This window comes from Mustelus asterias, chromosome 17 (assembly GCF_964213995.1).
Source record: "Mustelus asterias chromosome 17, sMusAst1.hap1.1, whole genome shotgun sequence".
Lineage (NCBI taxonomy): Eukaryota > Metazoa > Chordata > Chondrichthyes > Carcharhiniformes > Triakidae > Mustelus > Mustelus asterias.
The window spans coordinates 48,686,344-48,712,113 of record NC_135817.1 but is presented as its reverse complement, the minus strand read 5'-3'; the positions used below and the strand labels follow the sequence as shown (position 1 = coordinate 48,712,113).

The 25,770-nt window shown below is 42.1% G+C and overlaps 1 protein-coding gene across 4 annotated transcripts in view; it reads left to right on the top strand.

The window, feature by feature from the left end:
• caska (calcium/calmodulin-dependent serine protein kinase a) overlaps nt 1-25,770 on the top strand; it is a 405,920-nt gene that overhangs the window by 100,674 nt on the left and 279,476 nt on the right. For all 4 annotated transcript variants that reach the window (XM_078232613.1, XM_078232612.1, XM_078232611.1 and 1 more), the window contains exons 3-4: nt 18,692-18,797; nt 25,242-25,319. In XM_078232613.1, coding sequence (XP_078088739.1) covers nt 18,692-18,797; nt 25,242-25,319 — 184 coding nt within the window. The remainder of the gene's footprint in view (nt 1-18,691; nt 18,798-25,241; nt 25,320-25,770) is intronic.

Genomic DNA, 25,770 nt, shown 5'->3' with positions numbered 1-25,770 from the left:
CCTCAAATCTGTGCATGCTTGATTGCACCCTCTGTTGTGAGCTGCTGGCTTTCGGGCAAGCTTCTCCCTGTCGGCGGAAATAGACCTTGCTTCATTTTTTACTTGTGGTAAGATTGAATTTTTAACTCCCCCAAAAAAATTGGTGTGGTTCTCCCCAGTTTTCATGGTCATTTGGCATTTCGAATTACTTTGGTAAGGTTGCCCCCCTAGGAATCTGACTTGCGCTTATTTTTTAGATAGAGTCATAGAATCATAGAGGTTTACAGCATGGAAACAGGCCCTTCGGCCCAACTTGTCCATGCCGCCCTTTTTTTTAAACCCCTAAGCTTGTCCCAATTGCCTGCATTTGACCCATATCCCTCTATACCCATCTTACCATGTAACTGTCTAAATGCTTTTTAAAAGACAAAATTGTACCTGCCTCTACTACTACCTCTGGCAGCTTGTTCCAGACACTCACCACCCTCTGTGAAAAAATTGCCCCTCTGAACCCTTTTGTATTTCTCCCCCCTCACCTTAAACCTATGCCCTCTGGTTTTAGACTCCCCTACCTTTGGGAAAAGATATTGACTATCTAGCTGATCTATGCCCTTCATTATTTTATAGACATCTATAAGATCACCCCTCAGCCTTCTACGCTCCAGAGAAAAAAGTCCCAGTCTATTCAGCCTCTCATAACTCAAACCATAAGTCCCGGTAGCATCCTAGTAAATCTTTTCTGCACTCTTTCTAGTTTAATAATATCCTTTCCAAAATAGGGTGACCAGAACTGTACACAGTATTCTAAGTGTGGCCTTACCAATGTCTTGTACAACTTCAACAAGACGTCCCAACTCCTATATTCAATGTTCTGACCGATGAAACCAAGCATGCCGAATGCCTTCTTCACCACTCTGTCCACCTGTGACTCCACTTTCAAGGACCTATGAACCTGTACCCCTAGATCTCTTTGTTCTGTAACTCTCCCCAATGCCCTACCATTAACTGAGTAAGTCCTGCCCTGGTTCGATCTACCAAAATGCATCACCTCGCATTTATCTAAATTAAACTCCATCTGCCATTTATCAGCCAACTGGCCCAATTGATCAAGATCCAGTTGCAATCTGAGATAACCTTCTTCACTGTCCACTATGCCACCAACTTTGGTGTCATCTGCAAACTTATTACCCATACCTCCTATATTCTCATCTAAATCATTAATATAAATGACCCAGTGGACCCAGCACTGATCCCTGAGGTACACCACTGGCCTCCAGCTTGAAAAACAACCCTCTACAACCACTCTGTCTTCTATCACCAAGCCAATTTTGTATCCATTTGGCTACCTCACCTTGGATCCTGTGAGATTTAATCTTATGCAACAACCTACCATACGGTACCTTGTCAAAGGCCTTGCTAAAGTCCATGTAGCCAACATCAACTGCACGGCCCTCATTTACCTTCTTGGTTACTCCTTTAAAAAACTCAATCAAATTTGTGAGACATGATTTTCCACACTCAAAGCCCTGCTGAATTTTGAATCTTTGTTTCGGTCACATGTATTACTTATTTTTACAGTATCTGTGAAAAATGATAAAGTGCTTTGTAGCAGTCTTGATTTTAAAGAAGCTGTTTCAAAAATTTCATATTTTTTTTCAAGTGAAACATCTATTTCCAAAATGTAAGTTGCAAAACTCCATTATTTAGTAGTCTGTGTTCAGTACTGTTTTAGCATATTTTAAATACCAGCTTGCATGTTGATTAGAGATCAAGGTTGCACAACTAATGGGAGTGATGATATAAGCCACATACCTGTGTACATTTGTTACTAATCCATCAATTTTCCATCTATTCCTGCTGGACTCCTTGATAAATAATGGTGTCCATGTGATGGGTATCTAATTCCCCAGTTCTGAAGAAGAATCATATTGGGTTCAAAACCTTAACTCTGTTTCTCTTTCCACAGATGCTCCCAGACTGAGTTTTTCCAGCACTTTCTGCTTTTATTTATTGTTAGTGTTATTATTATTTAAATCCTAATGTCATCAGTAAGTGCTGTGAAAACATCAGTTGTTGCCATCGTCACCTGTGTATATTCATATATTAACTGCCATTAGTTCTGGTTCTTTCCTGTTAATGTTATTTCAATGTTTAAGCAGCTGCTCCCAATTGTGAGTCTATACTTTAAATGTCATCATGTTTGTATATTAAAGATTAACTTTCACAATGCACTTCAACTACCTTTTTGTATTCAAATTACCACACCTTTTTGGTGACCAGAATAAATAAAAATTTGAGTTGCAGCACATACAGCAGTGACACCCTTCAAGGACATCCAGTGGTCCTGAAAAGCACTATATACATGCAAGTCTAGCTACCCTGATCCATGGTAAACTGCAGATTAATTCACCTGTTTAAATGTTCTCTTGGCTGCTTGTCTCCTCAGGTGTGTTGTCACCTGATGTCAATATTACAATTTGTTATCTCTGGGCAATTCAAAAAATCTTTTTATCTCTATTGCTCATCTCCCAGGCAGTTTGGTCACATAATCATTTACTGGAAGTAAGGCGGTTTCACCATAAATCAGATCCCAGACAAACCTAGTTTTTAATGGGACCATCATGCCAAGGTAAAATATAACTTTTTCCCCCTCAAAAACATAGTGGCCATTACTGAGTTGTTCATGTCCATACACTGTCCGTACGAACAGTTCCCCTATCTCTAAGTTATTGATGTTCCATGCTGCTGAAGTTCAATATTTTTACCTTTTATTCCACACAATTTAAGCAAACAAAAGCAACCATCTGAAAGCACTTGTGCAGCCTGATTTTATCAAGTGTACAGAAGTTAAAGCATAAATACATTTTTTGGTTTGATTTATTATTGTCACATGCATTAACATACAGTGAAAAGTATTGTTTCTTGCACGCTATATAGACAAAGCATACCGTTCATAGAGAAGGAAAGAGAGAGTGCAGAATGTAGTGTTTCAATCATAGCTAGGGTGTAGAGAAAGATCAACTTAATGCAAGGTAAGTCCATTAAAAGCAGGGAAGAAGCTGTTCTTGAGTCGTTTGGTACGTGATCTCAGACTTTTGTATCTTTTTCCCGATGGAAGAAGGTGGAAGAGAGAATGTCCGGGGTGCGCGGGGTCCTTAAGTATGCTTGCTGCTTTGCCAAGGCAGCGGGAAGTGTAGACAGAGTCAGTGGATGGGAGGCTGGTTTGCGTGATGGATTGGGCTACATTCACGACCTTTTGTAGTTTCTTGCGGTCTTGGACAGAGCAGAAGCCGTACCAAGCTGTGATACAACCAGAAAGAATGCTTTCTATGATGCATCTGTAAAAGTTGGTGAGAGTCATGTGTCTGACGAGTGTCTATTCTCTTTTAAATGTCCAATTAAAAATACAGTTAGCCACATCTGGATACCAAATTAGTAACCCTCAGCTATTCTAGAGTTTTGCATCTAAAACACTCTCTCAGCCTCTGTCTCCAACCCCCCCCCCCCCCCCCCCCCAAACTATATATTTGTATACACTCACTCTGACAGCTTGGCTATACCAAAATTCCAACTTGCTATTAGAAGTCCTTTCCATTGGGAAAACCATACCAGTTTGCTGGGTCTTGCTACTGGCGCCACTGCTGAATTTGCACTCAAGTCCTGTGTTCCATCTAGTGGCAGACATTGATCAATGCTTGAGTCAAGACTTGAGCAGCTACTTGCACTGACCAACCTCAGACACTAGATGGAGCCTAGTCAGTCTTGAAAGTTTGTTGTGTAGGTGATTGGATTGTAATTTTAAAAAACATTTTACATAGTACGTATTGTATATCAGATTTATTTTATATTTGGATATGTATTTTATTTTTCTAGCTATTTCAGCTAAGAATGCAGAGTTCTGCACCTGTATGGTATAGTACTTCAAATTTGTACATTGTTTTTAACAAGCAAGGCATGTCCAAAGGAATCCAACTCTGGCTTTAATGTTGACTCCTGTGGTAACCTATGATTCACGTCGTCATTTCACTTAAATGGTGGTTCACCACCATCTTCCCAAGGGCAATTGGGAACAGGCAAAAATGCTGGTCTAGGCCAGGTCGCCTACATCATAGAATCATAGAATTCCTACAGTGCAGAAGGAGGCCATTCAGCCCATCGAGTCTGCACCGACCACAATCCCACCCCGGCCCTGCCCCTAACCCCATGCGTTTACCCTAGCTAGTACCCCTGACACTAAGAGACAATTTAGCATGGCCAATCCACCTAACCCACACATCTTTGGACTGTGGGAGGAAACCGGAGCACCCGGAGGAAACCCACGGAGAGAATGTGCAAACTCCACACACAGTGACCCGAGGCTGGAATTGAACCCGGGTCCCTGGCACTGTGAGGCAGCAGTGCTAACCACTGTGCCACCCCTATAAATCCTGTGAATGAATAAAAAAATTTAAAAGTCACAATTCCTTCAGGAATGCAACCATAACTTTTAAGTAAGAACTCCTTGTAATTATGAAGGCTAACGTTTCATTCGCCTTTTTGATTACCGAATTCTATAAAATAAAGTAGTGGAGAATATTTCCAGATTAACAGATTGGGGAGGTCCAGGGGCCATTACGTTATACTGCAACTGTGAAAATGGGCTGAATGTTGGGCAGTTCAGATTTTTCCAGTGATGGGTCTCTGGAATACATTGCTAGTATGAGTGAACAAGATATGGGACGAGGAAATCATTATATCAAAGGAAAGTGTCTTTATGGATCATACTCCGTCTGTGATCTCTTGGGCTGAGAGAGGTTGGAGATGGTTTTCCAGAGAATTTCTTTCATATTGTCCTTTTTCTTTCCTTTTACATTCTAGCCATCCATTTGTAAAAGCTGATACTCCCATTTTTTTGTACCAGACTCCTACATTTTAATGACTGTAAATGTATATATATCTCTCTGAATCTTCACTGTTTCTAGCTTTTCTCCATTTAAATAATATACAGATATGTCCTTCTTTGCTCCACAATCAAGTATCTCACATTTAACTGCATGAAATCTATCTATCGTCAGTTTTTCCCACACTCGGTCTATTAATGCCTCTTTGTAATTCTGTGTTCCTGTCTAGACTTCTTGCTATGTTATTAATCTGTGTGATTCGCAATTGGAAATACAACTCTGTTGTTTTATCCACACCATTAATAAATTTAATGAATAATTGAGGCCCCAGCAAAAATCCTTGTTAATTCTTTCTAATTTCAGGCCATTATCCCGACTCTACTGACATTGCTCAATGAGGTCAATAATTTCATTCAATCCCAATGCCAACGCCCATTTATATAGTACTTATAATGTAGCAAAGCATCCCAAGGCACTTAACACGAACATTATCAATATGAATTATCACCAAGCCACAAAATGAAATATCAGAACAGATGACTAAAAACTAGGTCAGAGAGCTAAGTTTTAAAGAGAACAAGGTGAAGAGGTTTAGAGAGAAAATTCTAGAGCTTATATCCAAGGTAGTTAAAAGTGCAACTGCCAGTATTGGAACGATAAAATCGGGTTGCGCAAGGTTGCAGAATTGAATGTGCAGAGAGATTTTGAAGGCCTGTAGAGCTAGAGGAAGTTTGAGATAGAGAGGGCAAGGCTATGGGGAATTTAAAAGAAGGTTGAGAATTTTAAAATGTAGGGATTGTTGAGCTTAGAACCAGTGTAGGTCAACAAGCACAGGCCTGATGAGCTTTAATTTTAAGTAACATTCCCTTTCTTATGTGGAATCTTATCAAGTGCCTTTTTGTAGACATTGTAAGTGCCATTCTCTTGTCTACGATTTTAGGTACTTTACCAAATTTAATTGAATTTTTTGATAGAATTGGCCTACCCTTTACAACTTCATATTGGTTCTCTCTAATCAGCTCAAATTTCTCGGTCAGTCACTTTGTTCTTAATTATAGCTTCCAATAACTTACCCACAACAGATGTTAGACTGACAGGTCTATCATTTCCTGTTTCTTTTCCCCCTCATTTCTTAAATAATGGAGCTATATTTGCAGGTTTCCAGTTTAAGGAGCATTGCTGAATCAAGAGATTTGTAAGATCATGGCTAAAACATCTGCACTTTCTCACTCACTTGCTTTAAAACGCTGGTGTAAATACCATCAGATCCCAAGGATTAGTCAGTCTGTGGTAAGATTATTTTTTCTTGTTTGCGTTAACTTTAGTGACTACATTGAAGTAAGCTAGAATTTTTTTGAAAAGGTGCAGCTATTGCCAGAATCAGCTAAGACAAATGGAAATGATGAGTTGCTTAGCTGGAGGAATTTGGAAAATTTGTGTATTCATAACGGCAGCTGTGTTTCTTTTGGCATCTGGTTAGACTGCCTCAGACCTGCTTCTGACTACCACAGACATTTTGATCTCTCCCTCAATGCACAGTGAACAAGAACTTCTCAGAACTGTTCTTATGAAGGAGTAGGAAAGAGAAGAGCAAGAAAAGATGACAATTTGACTCGGGTAGCATTAATGACAAGCCCAAAAGATTCCCCCCCCCCCCCCCCCCGCCTCCCGCATCACAAGTCCTATGTAGTAGTAGAGATCTGTCTGTCCCAGAATTCAATGGACTGAGCCTGAGGTGTATGGGATTTTTGGATTGAACATTCTCTTTTATAACTATAGAGGCCAACTCGTGAGTAGCAATCCTTTCTACAGCTGGCACAGATGAATAGTGTTGGCTCAAGGTCCATTGATTTTTTTTTCCCCCTTTCGCCAGGCTCTCTCTTTCACCATTTGCTCGTTTCTTTTGTCCTCTTGATTTTTCCGTGCCTTTCCTGACTGCTTGTCTTCAGGCACTCGGGTCAGCAGCAAGGACTTCCTGTACATCGAGTCCCATCTTGGTCAACTTGAGATCTTGCCAGCCATATCCTTGTATTGCAGACATGGATGACCTGTTGGTCTCGTGTGGCTAGCAAACTCACCATAGAGCCCATGGCCGTCACCCGTTTGTGCACATGGTCCAGCCAACAGAGTCATTGCTGACTTGACAGCAAACATGTTGAGGACTCTTGCACACTGGTGTACTTTCATATTCAACACTGTCCTGCCAGGGGATGCCTGACCTTCATCTGAGGCAATGAAGGTGGAATTTTTTTGGTTTGCAGAAGTTGTCCTTTCTTTGCTACTGTAAATGAGGATGTTGAGAACACAAGTCTGGTACACATGGAGCTTTGTATTGTTGATTAGTTTGCTTTTGGTTTACTCTTACCGAAACTTTATCATGACAGCTGTGACTTTGACAGTCCTGGTGCTGATTTCTGTTTCAAGAGACAGGTTGCTGGTGATTGTTGATCCAAAGTTTGTGAAGCTGCAAACAACCTCCAGAGTGAGGTTGTCGATGTCGATGGAAAGTTAAGTCTATATTCTAAACATAACCTTGGCCTTTCTAATGCTGATTTTCAGTCCAGAATCCTTGCAGGGCCAGGAGAACTGATTTACAAACTGCTGCAAGAGATTTTCAGAATGGGATGTCAGTGCAGCATCAACAGCAAACAATACCTCCTGGGCTTGGACTTTACGCATTTTGATCTTGCCTCTCAGTCTTGCTAAGCTGCCATCAGCTCTGACATGCAGGTGGATACCCTCATTTGAGTTGCCCCATGTGTACTGTAACAACATGGAGAAGGATTCACCAAAGGGAATTGGTGGCAGGACACAGCCCTCCTTTACCCAGCTACTGATCTGGATAGCATCTGATGTTGCTCTATTATGACTGATGGAATTCTACATGTTCTAATAGAAAGAAAAAATTATGCCTAGAAATCCCAAGAGCAAAGGCCCTGACGCTGTCTATGAAGGCAATGTCCAACAGTCTGCTGTTGCGAGACTCTGCTGTAACTGCTAAAGTGAGAAAATCTTGTTGACTGTCAATCTGCCAGCTCTGAAACTGCAATGAGACTTAGGATAGATGTGTGATAGCAGGAATTGAAATCTGGTCAGAGCAAGGCAAGCAAAGACCTTCCCCATAATACTTAGCAAGGAGATACCTCGGTAATTGTTGCAGTCACTGTGATCCTATTGTTTTTGTGCAAGGTGATGAGGAATCATGCATGTCTTGTGGTACAGACTTTTCTTTCCAACAGTGTCACAGAAGTTCATGGAGAAGTTGCAGCAGTGCTGACTTTCCACTCTGATTTTAGTTGGGATGCCATCATATCCCAGGGCTTTGCTACTGGCCAGATTATCGATGGCCTTGTTGAGTTCGACTATGGGTGGGCTTGCTGTTTAGCTCCTCTCAGAACAAAACATTTAAAATGGCACTGAGGGCTTCTTCACTGACAGTGTTCTCTGTTGCATTGAGTTTGAGGTAATGCTCCAGCCACGTTTCCATCTGATGGCTAGGTTCAGTGATAATCATCTCTATTCTGTCTTCAAGGGAACTGATTTGGTTACTGTTGGTTTCATTACTCTTGTTTTCATAATTCCTTCATACAGCCCTCCAGCATCCAGAATTCAGCAGCAAATTGTATGTTGTTGTAGAATTTCAACCAATATTGATTGGTGCAGTGGCAAGGAGTCTGCTGAGATGTCGCTGGTAGCTCTGAAAGCATCTGGGTTTTATTTGCTGATGACTTGATTATGATTTATGTGGGCTCTCCTCTTGGTTATAGTAACTGGCTCTATTTTAGTTCAACAAGTCTCAACCACATTCCACTGATCGTTTTTCTTTCATATATACTGAGTGTAGAACTATAGATGGTGAATTGCAGATGATCTCATTTTGACACCGCACACGAGCCTTGGACATTGTTGTCCAAAAGAGCCTGATTAACCATGTTGAGAAACTCCTGGATCCTTTCTGGGTCAGTGATATGGCAAGGATGACCTCCTTGGATTGGTAAAGTGGCCTTGGCTGAACCCGACCTTGCTACACACACAGGCAGCACTATGATAGCTGCAAGTGATGAAATCATCGTTGAGGATGGTAGATCTGGTGATGATAATGCCTAACTTTTGTCAGTGGCATGTTCCTGGATGTCTGCAGGTTGTCTTGTGCCATGGCTTGCTTTGAAAGCAGCTGTTCATCACACAAGAGCCTATGTATGGTAGCAGCATAGCTCCCACAACCTCTGTCCATTTTCATTCATCTTGCCCATTTCTTGCTGTCCTATGCATATTGGAACCATAGAACCATAGAAAATTACAGCTCAGAAACAGGCCTTTTGGCCCTTCTTGTCTGTGCCGAACCATTTTATGCCTAGTCCCACTGACCTGCACTTGGACCATATCCCTCCACACCCCTCTCATCCATGAACCCGTCCAAGTTTTTCTTAAATGTTAAAAGTGACCCTGCATTTACCACTTTATCCGGCAGCTCATTCCACACTCCCACCACTCTCTGCGTGAAGAAGCCCCCCCTAATATTCCCTTTAAACTTTTTTAATAAAGTTTATAAATAAAGTCCCAACCTATTCAATCTCTGTCACTCAGCTTCTCAAGTCCCGGCAACATCCTTGTGAACCTTCTCTGCACTCTTTCAACCTTATTTACATCCTTCCTGTAACTAGGTGACCAAAACTGTACACGATACTCTAAATTCGGCCTCACCAATGCCCTATATAACCTTACCATAACACTCCAACTTTTATACTCGATACTCCGATTTATAAAGGCCAATGTACCAAAGGCACTCTTTACGACCCTATCCACCTGTGACGTCACTTTTAGGGAATTCTGTACCTGTATTCCCAGATCCCTCTGTTCAACTGCACTCTTCAGAGTCCTACCATTTACCCTGTACGTTCTACTTTGGTTTGTCCTTCCAAAGTGCAATATCTCACACTTGTCTGCGTTAAATTCCATTTGCCATTTTTCAGCCCATTTTTCTAGTTGGTCCAAATCCCTCTGCAAGCTTTGAAAACCTTCCTCACTGTCCACTACACCTCCAATCTTTGTATCATCAGCAAATTTGCTGATCCAATTGACCACATTATCATCCAGATCATTGCTATAGATGACAAACAACAATGGACCCAACACCGATCCCTGCGGCACACAAACAAAGAACAAAGAACAAAGAACAATACAGCACAGGAACAGGCCCTTCGGCCCTCCAAGCCCGCGCCGCTCCCCGGTCCAGGATTGAATCCTGAATCCAGGATCCCCGCCCAATTTTCCAGCCTATCTACATACCAATATCCTATCCACCGAGCTGTCCCTCACAGCTATGATGCTTTGTTCATTACACCTATTAACTTACCCCCACCCCCCCCATTCCAGACCATGTGATCTCCAGGGAGAGGCGAAAACCCAGAGTGAAAAACCCCAGGGCCAATATGGGGAAAAAAAAAAAATCTGGGAAATTCCTCTCCGACCCCCTGAGGCGATCGAAACGAGTCCAGGAGATCACAATGGCCCCGATCGGAAAATGCTTCCCAACCCTAGTCATTTCCACTTCCACGAACACCATATGAATTCCCTGCCCCCGAGACAGGTTCCCAACTATCCGCAGTCTCACTCTGTACTGGCACCAGCAAGATGATCGTAGAATGAAGCCTTGAAACGAGAAACCAGGAACAATTAGCCCGCGCCGCTCCCTGGTCCAAACTAGACCACTCTTTTGTATCCCTCCATTCCCACTCCGTTCATATAGCTGTCTAGATAAGTCTTAAACGTTCCCAGTGTGTCCGCCTCCACCACCTTGCCCGGCAACACATTCCAGGCCCCCACGACCCTCTGTGTGAAATATGTCCTTCTGATATCTGTGTTAAACCTCCCCCCCTTCACCTTGAACCTATGACCCCTCGTGAACGTCACCACCGACCCGGGGAAAAGCTTCCCACCGTTCACCCTATCTATGCCTTTCATAATTTTATACACCTCTATTAAGTCTCCCCTCATCCTCCGTCTTTCCAAGGAGAACAACCCCAGTTTCCCCAATCTCTCCTCATAACCAAGCCCCTCCATACCAGGCAACATCCTGGTAAACCTCCTCTGTACTCTCTCCAAAGCCTCCACGTCCTTCTGGTAGTGTGGCGACCAGAACTGGACGCAGTATTCCAAATGCGGCCGAACCAACGTTCTATACATCTGCAACATCACACCCCAACTTTTATACTCTATGCCCCGTCCTATAAAGGCAAGCATGCCATATGCCTTCTTCACCACCTTCTCCACCTGTGACGTCACCTTCAAAGATCTGTGGACTTGCACACCCAGGTCCCTCTGCGTCTCTACACCCTTTATGGTTCTTCCATTTATCGTGTAGCTCCTCCCTACATTATTCCCACCAAAATGCATCACTTCGCATTTATCAGGATTGAACTCCATCTGCCATTTCCTTGCCCAAATTTCCAGCCTATCTATATCCTTCTGTAGCCTCTGACAATGTTCCTCACTATCTGCAAGTCCTGCCAGTTTTGTGTCGTCCGCAAACTTACTGAACCACTAGTCACAGGCCTCCACTCAGAAAAGCAATCCTCCACAACCACTCTCTGGCTCCTTCCATTGATGTGGAGATGCCGGCGTTGGACTGGGGTAAACACAGTAAGAAGTTTAAATATATTTGGTCCTCTTGAAGACCAGAGTGGTAGACTGTGTATGGAACCAAAAGAGATGGGTAGAGAGAGATGGCCGATAATTTCCCGGATTTCTTTTGGAACCTTTTTTAAACAACGGAACAACATGAGCCACCCTCCAATCATCCGGCACCTCCCCCGTGAATACTGACATTTTAAATATGTCTGCCAGGGCCCCTGCAAGTTCAACACTAGCTTCCCTCAAGGTCCGTGGGAATACCCTGTCCGGTCCTGGGGATTTATCCACTCTGATTTGCCTCAAGACAGCGAGCACCTCCTCCCCTTTAATCTGTAAAGGTTCCATGGCCTCCCTACCAGTTTGCCCTATTTCCGTAGACTCCATGCCCGTTTCCTCAGTAAATACGGATGCAAAAAAACCAAATAACCAAAACCAAAAAGGACCAAATAAACCTGTTGGACTTTAACCTGGTGTTGTTAAACTTCTTACTGTCCTTCCATTGAGCCAGTGTCTTATCCAATTTACTACCTCCCCATGTATACCTAGCGACTGAACCTTCCTAACTAACCTCCCATGAGGGACCTTGTCAAAGGCCTTGCTGAAATCCAGGTAGACAACATCCACCGCCTTCCCTTCATCCACTTTCCTGGTAACCTCCTCGAAAAACTCTAATAGATTGGTCAAACATGACCTACCACGCACAAAGCCATGTTGACTCTCCCTAATAAGTCCCTGTCTATCCAAATATTTGTAGATCCTATCCCTTATCACACCTTCCAATAACTTGCCCACCACCGACGTCAAACTTACTGGCCGATAATTTCCCGGATTTCTTTTGGAACCTTTTTTAAACAACGGAACAACATGAGCCACCCTCCGATCATCCGGCACCTCCCCCATGAATACTGACATTTTAAATATGTCTGCCAGGGCCCCTGCAAGTTCAACACTAGCTTCCCTCAAGATCCGTGGGAATACCCTGTCCTGTCCGGTCCTGGGGATTTATCCACTCTGATTTGCCTCAAGACAGCGAGCACCTCCTCCCCTTTAATCTGTAACGGTTCCATGGCCTCCCTACCAGTTTGCCCTATTTCCGTAGACTCCATGCCCGTTTCCTCAGTAAATACGGATGCAAAAAAACCATTTAGTATCTCCCCCATCTCTTTTGGTTCCATACACAGTCTACCACTCTGGTCTTCAAGAGGACCAATTTTATCCCTCACCATCCTTTTGCTCCTAACATACCTATAGAAGCTCTTTGGATTTTCCTTCACTCTGTCTGCCAAAGCAACCTCATGTCTTCTTTTAGTCCTCCTGAAGTCAAACCGTGTAGTCAGTGCCTACGCTTTCATTCAAGTCCCTGAGAAAGTACAGTCCTTTCAGTCCTGGGAATTCTGCAGGCAAGGCAAGTCTCATAAAATTGATCCTCGACATCTGGGGATGGAGGCGAGTGTTTGGGCACAGGTGCACATGAGATTAATTGGGCCCACACTTGTTGACAAACAATGAGTAAGTAGTCTTTTTGAGCTTTCTGTTGGGCATGAGGAGTAGAGGGATGGGGGTTCAGTCATCACAAATAGCATGATTTTCTTTCACTGCAAAACCCACTCCATGCTTACATGTCGCCTCTTTGGTTTTCCCCTACCAGAATGTGTAATGCTTCTCTTTAAGGGATCCACTTTGAGCCTTGTTCCTTTCAGTGCAGCAAAGTGCATAATGAGTCTGATAAGTTCTTTGTCAATCACCACTACCTTGAATGCATCATCAATCTACAGAAGGTCGCTGGTAAAGCCAGGACGCATGGCCCTTGTGTTTCAACTTGCGATGTGAAAAACTAGTGTTTCTCTTTGAAATTGTCTTGCCTGACAGATAGAATACTGACTCATACCTGGAGAGATGACTTTCTAAGCTCCAGGAGATAATTGAAGCAAACAAATTGTGGTCGGTCAGCACCTAACTGACTGGGGACTGCCCAACTTGGGCTGGGCAGGAACAATCCAGTGAGACATCAAGTAACTGTTGGAAGTAGCCCTGACAGTCATAATCTACGCCAGTTAGGTGAGAGCTTATAACCGATATTTGCTGCTTCCTGTTTTTACTAGTGCTAAACCACAAAGCTGTAGGCTGTCCAAGCCACAGGCTTGGGCAAATACTGTGGAAATTCCTCTCGGCATTGCTAGTGTTATCCAAAGGAAAGAATAAAACCAGCTAGTCCAGGGAGAGGAATCATGGCGCCTTGGTACTTCTCCTGCACCTGGGCATCAAATCGCCCCACCCTCCCATTCACATCCTTCGACCACGCAGAATTGGGAATCAGAGTCATGATGGGGTCAAATTATTTCATATAGGCTTAACAAAACTTCTTTGGTTTCATACTTGATTCCACTATTTATAAAGTCTATTGAAAGCTCAGATTTAAGTAAGGCGCACTTTACAACCATGGCTTTGTCAAACAATTACAACACAGCTGGGCCATTCATATTATGCAACCAGCTCCACTTCTATGAACCTGACCCTTTGTAGTATCTAGACATCAGCACCAAAAAGACTTGAATCTCACAAGCACCGCAAACAATGATCCCATGTACAGGTGAGATATATCTTCAACTGACAGTAACATATTCAATTGGCGCATGACTCCTGGTTTCACTTCCAAGTTTCAAAATGGTAAAACCTTCCAGTAAATTAGCCCCAAACTATTCATCTGCAATAATGTGCTATTACCATCCACATAAGTGGACTTTGTGCTATTCCTTATTACAAGTGAAATCAAACATAGAGAAATGGATGTTATGCTTCAGTTATACAGGGCATTGGCGAGACCTCATCTCAAATATTGCGTGCAATTTTGGTCTGCTGATTTAAGGAAGGATGTAAAAGTGTTGAAGGTGGTTCAGAGGAGGTTTTCTGGATTGACACTTGGAGTGAGCTTATGAACAAAGGTTAGATTGACTGGGCTTGTTTCCACATGAGCTTATAAGAGTGAGGGGTGACTAAATTGAAGTATATAAGACCCTGAATGGTCTAGACAAGGTGGACATTGAGAGGATGTTTCCTCTTGTGGATGAGTCCAGAACTAGGGGGCATCTTTATAGGACAGAGAAGAGATTTTTTTCTCTCAGAAGATTATGCGACTTTGGAACTCGCTGCCTCAGACGGGGATAGAGCCGGGGTCATTGAATATTTTTAAGGTAGAGGTAGATGAGATCATTGTTAGGCAAAGGATTCAAAGGTTATCAGGGGTAGTTGGGAATGTGCAATTCAAAACACACACATCAGCCATGCTGTTATCAAATGGTGGAACAAGCTTGAGGGGCTGAATGGCATACCTCTGCTCCTATTTTGTATGTTCATAAGTTTCTGAGCATTATAATCATTCTTTTTTGTCCCCAGTAAGATCCACTCCATCTTTTACTACCCACATGTTTACATGTTAGTGGAAGATTTTGTTTCCTTTTTATGTTGACTGCCATTCTATTCTCATGGTCTCTGCCAGTCTTATTTTCCTCTTCGTTTTCATTCTCTTCGATCTATTCTATTTGACTTGGTTTTCGCATGAAGAATTCACCATACATGTGTCATGCACCCTCTTTTTTTTTGTTTCATTATCTCTATCTCCCTCATTATCTGAAGAGTGCTATTTTGATTCCTTTTTGCCCTTGTTGAAATGTGCCCAGCCTGTACATGAAACATTGTTCCTTAAAAATCACCCATTGCTCCATTACATTTTTCCCTGTTAGTCTCCTGTTCCGTTTGTACCTTAGTTAGGTCCATTCTCGTCACATTGAAATTAGCCTTCTTGAAATTTCAAAGTTCTGTATTATGTTCCTTACTCATCGCTATTACTAATCTAAACCTTGTAATGTAGAGATCACCTTTACCTCAGTGACCCTTCACTGGCACTTGTTCCACTTGGCCCACCTTATTTCCCAGCAGCAGATACAGCAATACCTCCTTTCTAGTTGGGCTAAGAGCATACTAATCAAGGAAGTTTCCTGAACATATTTCAGAATTTCCTCCCCCTCTCAACCCTTTAACATTATCCCAGGTGATATTTGGGTAGTTCAAGTCCTCCACTATCTCTATTCTCTAGTTCTTGAACTTTTCTGTGATTTCCCTACAGATGTTTTCATCTACTTCTCTCTCTATTCGGAGGCCTAAAGAGTAACCCAAGCAATATGATCTTACAATTTTTGCATCTCAGCTCTAAGCAAAAGAACTCTGTCCTTGCCTCCTCAAGGACTTCTCCTCTTTCCAACATTGCAATGTCTTCCTAATCATCATTACCACTCCACCTCCCTTTTTATTTCACCTTTCCATCTTTTCTGAGCTGTTTTCTCCTTGTATATTAAGCCATGTTTCCTTTATTGCCACTACTTGGCTATAGCAGTGGTATAGCCACTGTTATTTGTGCTTGTAGCCGACCAACCTTACTCACCACATTTGTTCATATACATGCATTGTAATTCAGCCTTCGCCTCTTTCTCCATGCTCTTTACTGAGGTGTCACCCTCTCTCCACACTCTTTGCTGAAGTCTCTCTCTCCGCGTTCTTTTATTCAGGATACAATGAGAAGGAAAAGAGAGGGGAGCAAATCAGCAGATGCATTAGTGAAGTACAGAAAACGCAGGGTGAAGCATAAGACAGCAATTAGGAGAGCAAAGAGGGGATATGAGAAAGCTCTGCCTTGTAAAAGCAAGGAAAATCCCAAGATATTCTAAGTATATAAATGGGAAGAAGATAACTAGGGATAGACTAGGGCCCTTTAGAGACCAAGGGGACGATCTATGGGTGGAGCCAGAGGACATCGGAAGAATGTTGAACTAATACTTCACATTTGTCTTCACCCAAGAGAATGAGGATGGTATGGAACTCTGAGAGAGACTGCAAGGTTCTTGAGCAAATTGACATAGGGAGTGACAAGGTATTGGAGGTGTTGGCAGGCTTAAAAGTGAACAAATCTCCAGGTCCAGATTAACTGTGTCCCAGGCTGCTGTGGGAGGAAAGGGAGGAGATTGTAGGGGCTCTGACCCAAACTTTTAATTCCCCTCTGGCCATGGGGGAGGTGCCAGAGAATATGGTTCCACTATTCAAGAAGGGCAATGGAAATAAGCCAGGTAACTACAGATCAGAGAGTCTCACATCATTGGTAGGGAAACTATTGGAGAAACTTCTGAAGGAGAGAATTTATCTCCACTTGGAAAGGCAAGACTTAATCAGGAATAGTCAGCATGGTTTCGTCAGAGGGAGTTCATGCCTAACAAATTTGATTGAATTTTTTGAGGTGACCAGGTGTGTAGCTTGTATGGATTTCAGCAAAGTCTTTGACGAGGTCCCACTTGGGAGACATATAAAGAAGGCAAATGCACATGGATACAGAGCAATTTGATAAGGTGGGTTCAAAATTGGTTTAGTTGTAGGAGACAGAGGGTTATGACAGAAGGCTGCTTTAGTGACTGGAAGGCAATGCCCAGTGGCATACCACAGAGATCTGTGCTGGGTTCCCTACTTATGTAAACGACATAGAGGACTGTGGACGGTAGGGTTAGCAAATTTGCGGATGACACAAAGATTGGCCAGGTGGTTAACATTGAGGTTGAGTGTCTTGGCCTATAGGAAGATATGGATGGGATGGTAAAATGGGCAGATCAGTGGCAGCTGAAATTTAACCCTGAAATGTATGAGGTAATACACTTTGGATGGAGTAATTTGACAAGGAAATATTCAGTGGACGGCATGACACTAGGAAGTTGTGAGGGACAAATGGACCTTGGCGTGTTAGTGCATAGATCTCTGAAAGCAGAAGGACATGTTTGTAGGGTGGTGCAAAAGGCATATGGGACACTTGCCTTTATCAATCGAGGCATAGATTACAAAAGCAGGGGAGTCATGTTGGAGTTATATAGAACTTTGAGGCCACAGCTGGAATAGTGTGTGCAGTTCTGGTCGCCACTTTGTAGGAAGGATGTAATTGCATTGAAGGGGTGCAGAGGAGATTCACCAGGATGTTGCTTGGGATGGAATATTTATGAAGAGAGGTTTGATAGACTTGGGTTGTTTTCGTTGAAACAGAGAAGACTGAAAGGAGACCAGATTGAAGTATGCAAGATTATGAGGGATATGGACAGGTGGAAAGGGAGCAGCTGTTCCCCCTTGGTTGAAGGTTCAGACATAAGAGGCCACAAATTCAAGGTGAGGGACAAGAGGTTCAGGGGCGGTTGTGAGCAAAAACTACTTTACCCAAGGGTGGTGACCTTCTAGAATGCACTGCATGGGAGGGTGGTGGAGGCGGGTTGTCTCACATCCTTTGCAAAGTTCTTGAATGAGCACTTGGCACATCGTAACATTTAAGGCTATGGGGCAAGTGCTGGTAAATGGGATTACACAGGTAGGTCAGGTGTTTCTTGCTTGTCAGTGCTGGCATGATGGGCCAAAGGGCCTCTTCTGCACTGAGAGATTCTGTGAAAGGACATTATTGAACCAGGTAAGTTTTTAAAACAATTAGAATTGCAGAGAGGCCCTCAAACATGCCTTAGCTCCTTAATATCATATGGCTAAGACTTATTTCCAGCATGGTGCCTGGAATGCTATTTTTATTCCAGAAGTAATAAGGCAGATGCTGCACTTCTGGCTTTAAATAAATGTGTGCTTCCTACCAACCTTGGGACGTTGTTTAGTGCCTGAAAAAGTGGGTGCTGTGCAATTGAATTATTCAGTGTATATTCACTTATCACTGGTATTTTTGTGTATATACATTGTACTTTTCCCATGGCTCCAAGATCCTTTCTATAAAGGGCTATATAAACTTAACACAAAACTTAGCATAACTGGTCAGAGCGCAATCTTGTAAAGATTCATCATCGGCTCTGTTGTCTTCTCTACTTGAGCAGGATGCTAGTTTATAGTGTTCTAATTGCAGTCTTCAGTAACCAGCCTTGTTTTTGAGGTGTATTTCTGAGAATAGGTTCATATCTGTTGGTGATTTCTCAATTACAAGTGAAAGCTGTATACAACCTATTTGAATTGGCACATAGGTGCTCTGTCTATACAGTGGGGAGATTTATAATTTATGAATATACTTTCTTGATAATAGCAAGAACAGTGCCATCTCCAAATGTTCCTATAGTCCTACAGTCATAGTGTAATTTACCCATGAATATCATAAATTTGTAACTGCAATTATGTTTATCTTTTCTCAGATTTGAAGAGGGAAGCCAGTATTTGTCATATGCTGAAACATCCGCACATTGTAGAACTACTGGAAACATACAGCTCAGATGGAATGCTCTATATGGTCTTTGAATTGTAAGCATATCAAATTGTTTTCCCGCTCCTTTTTTTTTTTGTGTTCAGTTGGTAGCATTTTTAATGATTGTGGGATTAGGACCCACTCTAAGCATGAACATGTTATCGTGGAAAGCAAACCAATGTAATATTGTGAAGTCTGCCATTGCTAAAAGTGCTGTTTTTTCGTGAGACATTAAACATAGGCCAGTCTGTCTGTTCTGATGGTTCAAATGGATGTTAAAAATCACATGATATTTATGATATTGAAAGAAGAGCAGGGAATTCTTCCAATCTCTTCTGGCTAATGCTCCTCCCTTAGTCTGGGTCACTAAAGAACAAAAACAATTAGCCATAGAGGTTTACAGCATGGAAACAGGCCCAATTTGTCCATGCCGCCCCTTTTTTAACCACTAAGCTAGTCCCAATTGCCCACATTTGACCCATATCCCTCTCTACCCATCTTACCCATGTAACTGTCTGAATGCTTTTTAAAAGATAAAATTGTACCGGCCTCTACTACTGTCTCTGACAGCTTGTTCCTGACACTCACCACCCTCTGTGTGGAAAAAATTGCCGCTCTGAACCCTTTTGTATTTCTCCCCCCCTCACCTTAAACCTATGCCCTCTGGTTTTAGACTCCCCTACCTTTGGGAAAAGATATTGACTATCTAGCTGATCTATGCCCCTCATTATTTTATAGATCTCTATAAGATCACTCCTAAGCCTCCTACGCTCGAGAGAAAAAAGTCTCTTTGTGTGTGTCATTCACTCTGCTTTTTGTGGGATTTTGAAATGTGCAAAATGATTGCCATCTATATTGGCATAACAACAGTAATGAGTTCATTATGTATGATTTGTTTTGAGCTGTTATTGAGACGGATGGTACTAAATGAAGAATGTTATATTAGATTGGGCTATGGGTCTTGATAATATTCACCTTGAGGTTTACTTAAGATATAGGCACAAAGCAGGCCATTCGACCCAACCAATGCAGAACAGCATTTATGCTCCATTTGAACTTCCTCCCCCATATTCCCTCATCCAAATCTATCATTGAAATAATTAAGGTTTAAACAGCTGGAATGAGTAATTTACAAGTCCCTTGCCCTTATCATTTACAGCCCACTGGAGGCTGGGATTGTTTCTTTGAATCGGAATGATGTTCATATGGTGCTGATTTTCAAAAAGTGTTACCAGCCACATCCAGGGATGTATAATCCCGTAACCCTGACATTTATTATCAGTAAAATACTTGATATCAAAATAAGCATTACTCTGATCTAGTTAGGGAAGATGTCATCAGTAATATTCAACAGGAATTTTTTAAAAAGATGTTGTATCTAACTAACCATTAGAATGATTTTTAATCAGTTACAGGTTTACTGGACAAGGCCATCCCAGTTGTCAACTTGGACTTCCTAAAAACCTTAGATAAGAAAGCCCACAATAAGTCACTATATATGGTAGAATCTTGTGGTATCAGTGGAGATCTGTTACAATGGATTAAGAATTAGTTACATTTATGTTGTCAGAAAGTTGTGGAAATGGTTACTATTGGTGTCCGGCAGGATTTGGTCTTGTTTTTATTTTCATAAATTGCTTAGATGTTGTTGATTGGGAAATGGTCTGCAAGTTCGCAAGTGACAGTAAAAGTCATACTCATGTCAGTACTATACAAGAAAGGAATTTCTGCAGGTAGATCTAAAGCTGCTGGGGAATGAGTCAAACTCTGCAGTTAGCATTTAATTTAGATGAGTGAAACGTAATACTCCTCAACAGGCTCAATACCTAATGTACTTGCATGCTACATGACACCAAATTAAAACAATAATACTATAGTATTACCCGGTACCTTTAATGTGGTAAAATGGCACAAGGTGCTTCGCAAGAATGTTATCAAACAAATTTAAAACTGAGGTACATGAGATATTAGGGCAGATGGCCTAAAGCTTGTGGTAAAAAGGGTAAGTTTTAAGGACTGTCTTACAGAAGGCAAGAGAGGTGGAGAGATGAGGAATTTGGGAAGGGAATTCAGTGCTTAGGGCTTAACTGCTACAGGCATGGCCACCAACAGTGGAACAATTTAAATCAGGAACACTCAGGAAGCTAGAATTGGCAGTTATTTGAAAGGGTTGTAGAACAGCAAAAGATTACAAGATTAGGGATGGATGAGACCATGGAGGGATTTGAAAAAAGATTAACATTTTAATCATGATATTGCTTAATCAGGAACCATTTAGGTTGAGCACAACGATGAACGAGTGAGTCCAGGTGCAAGTTGAGATACAGGCTACAAAGTTTTGGATGATCTCAAGTTCTCAGAGTGTAGAACATGGAAATTTGGCCAGGAGTGCTTTGGAAAAGTCCAAGTCCCAGAATTCTGTAGAGTTAACAGGGACATGTATGATGGCTTCAACGGCAGGCAGAGAGCTGAAGCAGGTAGGAGTTGACAGTCTTAAGGAGGTGGTAATAAAAGGTCTCAGTGGTGGCATGGATATGTGGTTGGCAGTTCATCTCTGTGTCAGATGTGATACCGCAGTTATGAATAGTCTACTTCAGTACCCGGCAGTTGCCAGGGAAAGGGATGGAATAGGTGGCTAGGAAATTGAGTTTATGGAGGGGACTGAAGACAATTGCTTCGGTCATAGGAATATAGGAATTAAGAGCAGAAGTAGGCAATTGAGCCCTTCGAACCTGCTCCGCAGATTCTTAATTAAGAAGCTTTCTGCCCATCCAATACTGGATATTGGATTAACAGCCTCTTGCTATGAAGGCCAGCATGCCATTAGCTTTCCTCACCGCCTGCTATACTTGCATGCCAACTTTCAGCGACTGTTCCACCATGACACCCAGGTCACGTTGCACTTCCCCTTATCCTAAACTGCCACCATTCAGATAATAATCCTCCTTCCTGTTTTCGCCATCAAAGTGGATAACCTCACATTTATCCACATTATATTGCGTTTGCCAAGTACTTGTCCATTCAGCCAGACTGTCCAAGTCACCCTGCAGCCTCTTATCATCCTCCCCACAGCACACACTGCCACCCAGTTTAGTGTCATCTGCAAATTTGGAGATATTGCATTCAATTCCTTCATCCAAATTATTGATGTACATTGTGAATAGATTAATGTACATTGTGAAGAGATGAATGTATATTGTGAATAAAGCAATGCGTTGTTTGATAGGATCTGCCAGGAGCTTATGTACCTAGCATCACACCGGCACTGAAATTCATATTCCTCACTTGTGTGGTAGGCAAAATGTCTTTTTGGCTTGATAGCAGCTTCCTGTTTGTGGGAAAACACCACACGTGTTGCCACTCCATAGTGGCAGTGTGAAACGGCTAGCTTCACCTGTCGCTCAAATTTTTGAGATAGCTTCATCTTTCCAAGGAAATTTGAGGTAGATGCGTGGGCAGTTTCAGGGCTGACAGTGACGATGTATGAGCGTAAGAATTAAGAGCAGGATTTGGCCATTTGGCCTCTGAAGCCTGCTCCACCATTGAATGTGATCATGGCTGATCTGATTGTGGCCTCAACTCCACATTCTGCCTATCTCCGATAACCTTTGACTCCCTTGTTACTCAACAAGGGAGATAGGATCTATCTACCTTAAAAATATTCAATGACCCTACCTCCACCACTGGGAAAGAGAGTTCCAAAGGCTATGACCTTCTTGAGAGAAAATATTTCTTCTCGTCTCCATCTTGAATGGGAAACACTTTATTTTTAAACTGTCCCCTCATTCAAGGATAAAAGCAAGTTACTGTGAATGCTGGAATCTTGAAACAAAAGCAGAAATTGCTGAAAAATCTCAGAACACTTGACAGCATTTGTGGAAACAGAACAGAGCTAATGTTTTGAGTCTGGATGACCCTTCACTCAGAACTGAAGACAATACAAAATAGGGTGGTATACTGTTAGGGTTATGGGGGGGGTGGGGTGTGAGGGGACGCGTGATTGACAAAGATGTCATGGACAAAAAGGGAATGCAAATGGTGGTGATCATGGCTAAGAAGGGTGCTGATAGAGGCCTGAAATGAATGTTTAGGCCCTGAAATGGTGAGCAAGGGGGAGGTATAGGGGCAGGTGTTGCACCTTCTGCGATTGCATGGGAAGGTGTCGTGGGCAGGGAATGATGTGTTGGGTGTGATGGAGGAGTGGACCAGCGTATCCTGGAGGGAATGGTCTCTGCAGAATGCTGACAAGGGGAGTGAGGGGAAGATGTTTGGTGGTGGCATCGTGCTGGAGTTGGCAGAAATGGCGGAGGATGATCCTTTGAATGGTAGGATGAAAACTGAGGACAAGGGGGACCCTATCCTGGTTCTGGGAGAGAGGGGAGGGGTTGTGAACAGTGGCACAGGAGATGGGTCAGACATGACTGAGACCCCTGTCAACCACAATGGGTGGGAAACCACAATTAAGGAAGACCTATCAACAACACCATTTTGGAAAGTAGCATTATCGGAACTGATGCAACGGAGGCAAAGGAACTGAGATTGGGATGGAGTCCTTACAGGAGGTGGGGTGTGAAGAGCTGTGGTCAAGGTAGCTGTGTTAAAGATGAACCATATGAAAGTGAAAATTGGAAGCGAAATTGCTACATTTTTCCAGGTCCAGACAAGAGCATGAAGTGGCAACAAAATAATCGCTAATATACCAATAAAAGATTGTGGGAGCGGCCGGAGTAGGACTGGAGCAAGGAATGTTTCACATCCCCATAAAGAGACACATATCATTCGGACCCATGTGTACTCATAGCCATACCTTTTATTTGGAGGAAGTAAGACATGTTGAAGGAGAAATTATTGAGTTGGAGAACAATTTCAGCCAGATGGAGGAGCATGATGGTGAATAGGGATTGTTCAGGCCTCTGTTCGAGGAAGAAGCAGAGAGGGAGGGTGGGTGGGGGTGGGTCTGAGTAGACTGGTGTGGCGGGGGTGGCTCTAGCCAGTACCATAATTACCCAGGAGTTAGAAGTGGTTTTCGTCCTCCTAAACATTCTGCTAAGATTCAGAACCATCCAAAGTCTCCAATTTAAATCTGAGTTTCCGATGGCTCCAGAGCAGTTTAGCTGCCCATCAGAAGTTTAAGCATCCGAGGCAATTCCTGTGTAGCCCTTGCATTGGGACTTCCAAGGGTTCCCCAATGCATCTTCTGAAGTACCTCTTGGGTAAGACCCCTGTGGAACAGAAGTTCTGGGCCAATACTTACTTTCAAGAGGGAATTAGATATATACTGGAGAGAGAAAAACAGGGAGATGTGCATTGGTCTAATTTGATAGTTCTTTCAAAGAGCTGGCACAAATGATCTGTACTGTGTAATCCTATGATCTGTACTGTATAATCCTATGATGAACATGTTATCCAAGTTTCAGTATAGGATCTCCTGTGACTGTTGTTGCAGAAATGTTGAAATGTGTCAATGAACAGACACAGGGTGTCAGATAAATAATTTAATGTAAGTGCAGGTTAAATTGCATGTCCGTTGGCCAAGCAAAGTATGCAGTTATGTGATGAGCATATTGAATATATTATTTGATTAATAATAAACATTCTGAGTTGATCTTTCTGAAGTGAAGGGGTTAATTTAAAATGGCTGCCAAGAGTCTCGGATCCCTTCAGTCCATACTACAAATGAAACTTTCCATCTTACAGTTTGACATTACTTAATATTTGCATTGTTTCATGTACACAAAATGCTTACACCAGTTGCATTTCCTGCATTTGTTATCTCAGTTGTCAAACAAGCAGCAAAATGAATGATTGATACAAGGAGTGGAAATAAGAACAAAATAGTTTCTAGCGCAGAAGGAATGCATTCAGCATATTGTGTTTGCCAGCTCTTTGGACCAATCCAGAATTCACCCCACTGCTTTGTTGTCTCTACACAGCCCTATATCTTTGTTTGCTTTAATTAACTGTCCATTTTCTTTAAAAGATGCAACACCCTATACTTCATCCATTTCCAACAAAAAGCATTCAACACACCAACAATCCTTGATTAAACCTTCTCTTAGTTGTCTTCCTAAAAAACTGAACTTTCTAAGTATGTGATAACCAAATTAACCTTTTGTGTGCCTAAAATTGCAAAATCCAACAGATTGTCATTTTGCTCATTCAATGGCTTGTTAAACACTACTTGCTACAATCAAATTTTTAAAGCTTAAGAGTGTTGTGTTTAGACGATGAAGTAGTGATCACTATCATGGCAGCTTGAAAGGTTGTCTTCAGATTGTAGTCTGTTTACATAACTAAAAAGTTAGTTTGACAGTCACAGTAATGTCAGTGCAAAACTTACACATACTACACAAAGTAAAGTTTGTGCATTTAATCTGCACAGTGGACGGTACAAAAATCTTAAACTAATTCTCAATCTGTTATTTTGTGTAGCTATTGCGGTAAACTGGAAAACTTTTTTGAAATATGCTATTAATTGTGCTTTCTTTGTTTTGTTACAGTATGGATGGTGCAGATCTCTGTTTTGAAATTGTGAAAAGGGCAGATGCAGGTTTTGTTTACAGTGAAGCTGTAGCCAGGTATGTACTTGATCTTTTTGAATCAAAGGATATCTTGTGACTAAAATTCCAATTTTTAGGTGGATAATTTTAAGTCAATTTATTGCTACTAAAATAATGGTGCAACAAGCTGGGGCACCAATGTGTTGCATAATAAAGTGCCAGATGACTGGTTTGTTCTCTTATTTACTCACCTGTGAAGAACAGGAGTCATCAGGATAGGGGGAAATGGACTAAATAGATGGAAGGAAGATACATGAATGAGTTGCCCTGATTAGCTGTTATGTACCTCTTGTTGGATACATAAGAATTAGCAGTTTAAAGTCAACTGCAATGTCTCGATGGGTCGAATGGCCTCCTTCTGCACTGTAGGATTCTATGATTGTACAGCTGCAACATAACCTCTTTGTTGATAGATTCAAACATTTTCCCCACTACATAGGTTAAGCTAACCGGCCTATAGTTACCCACC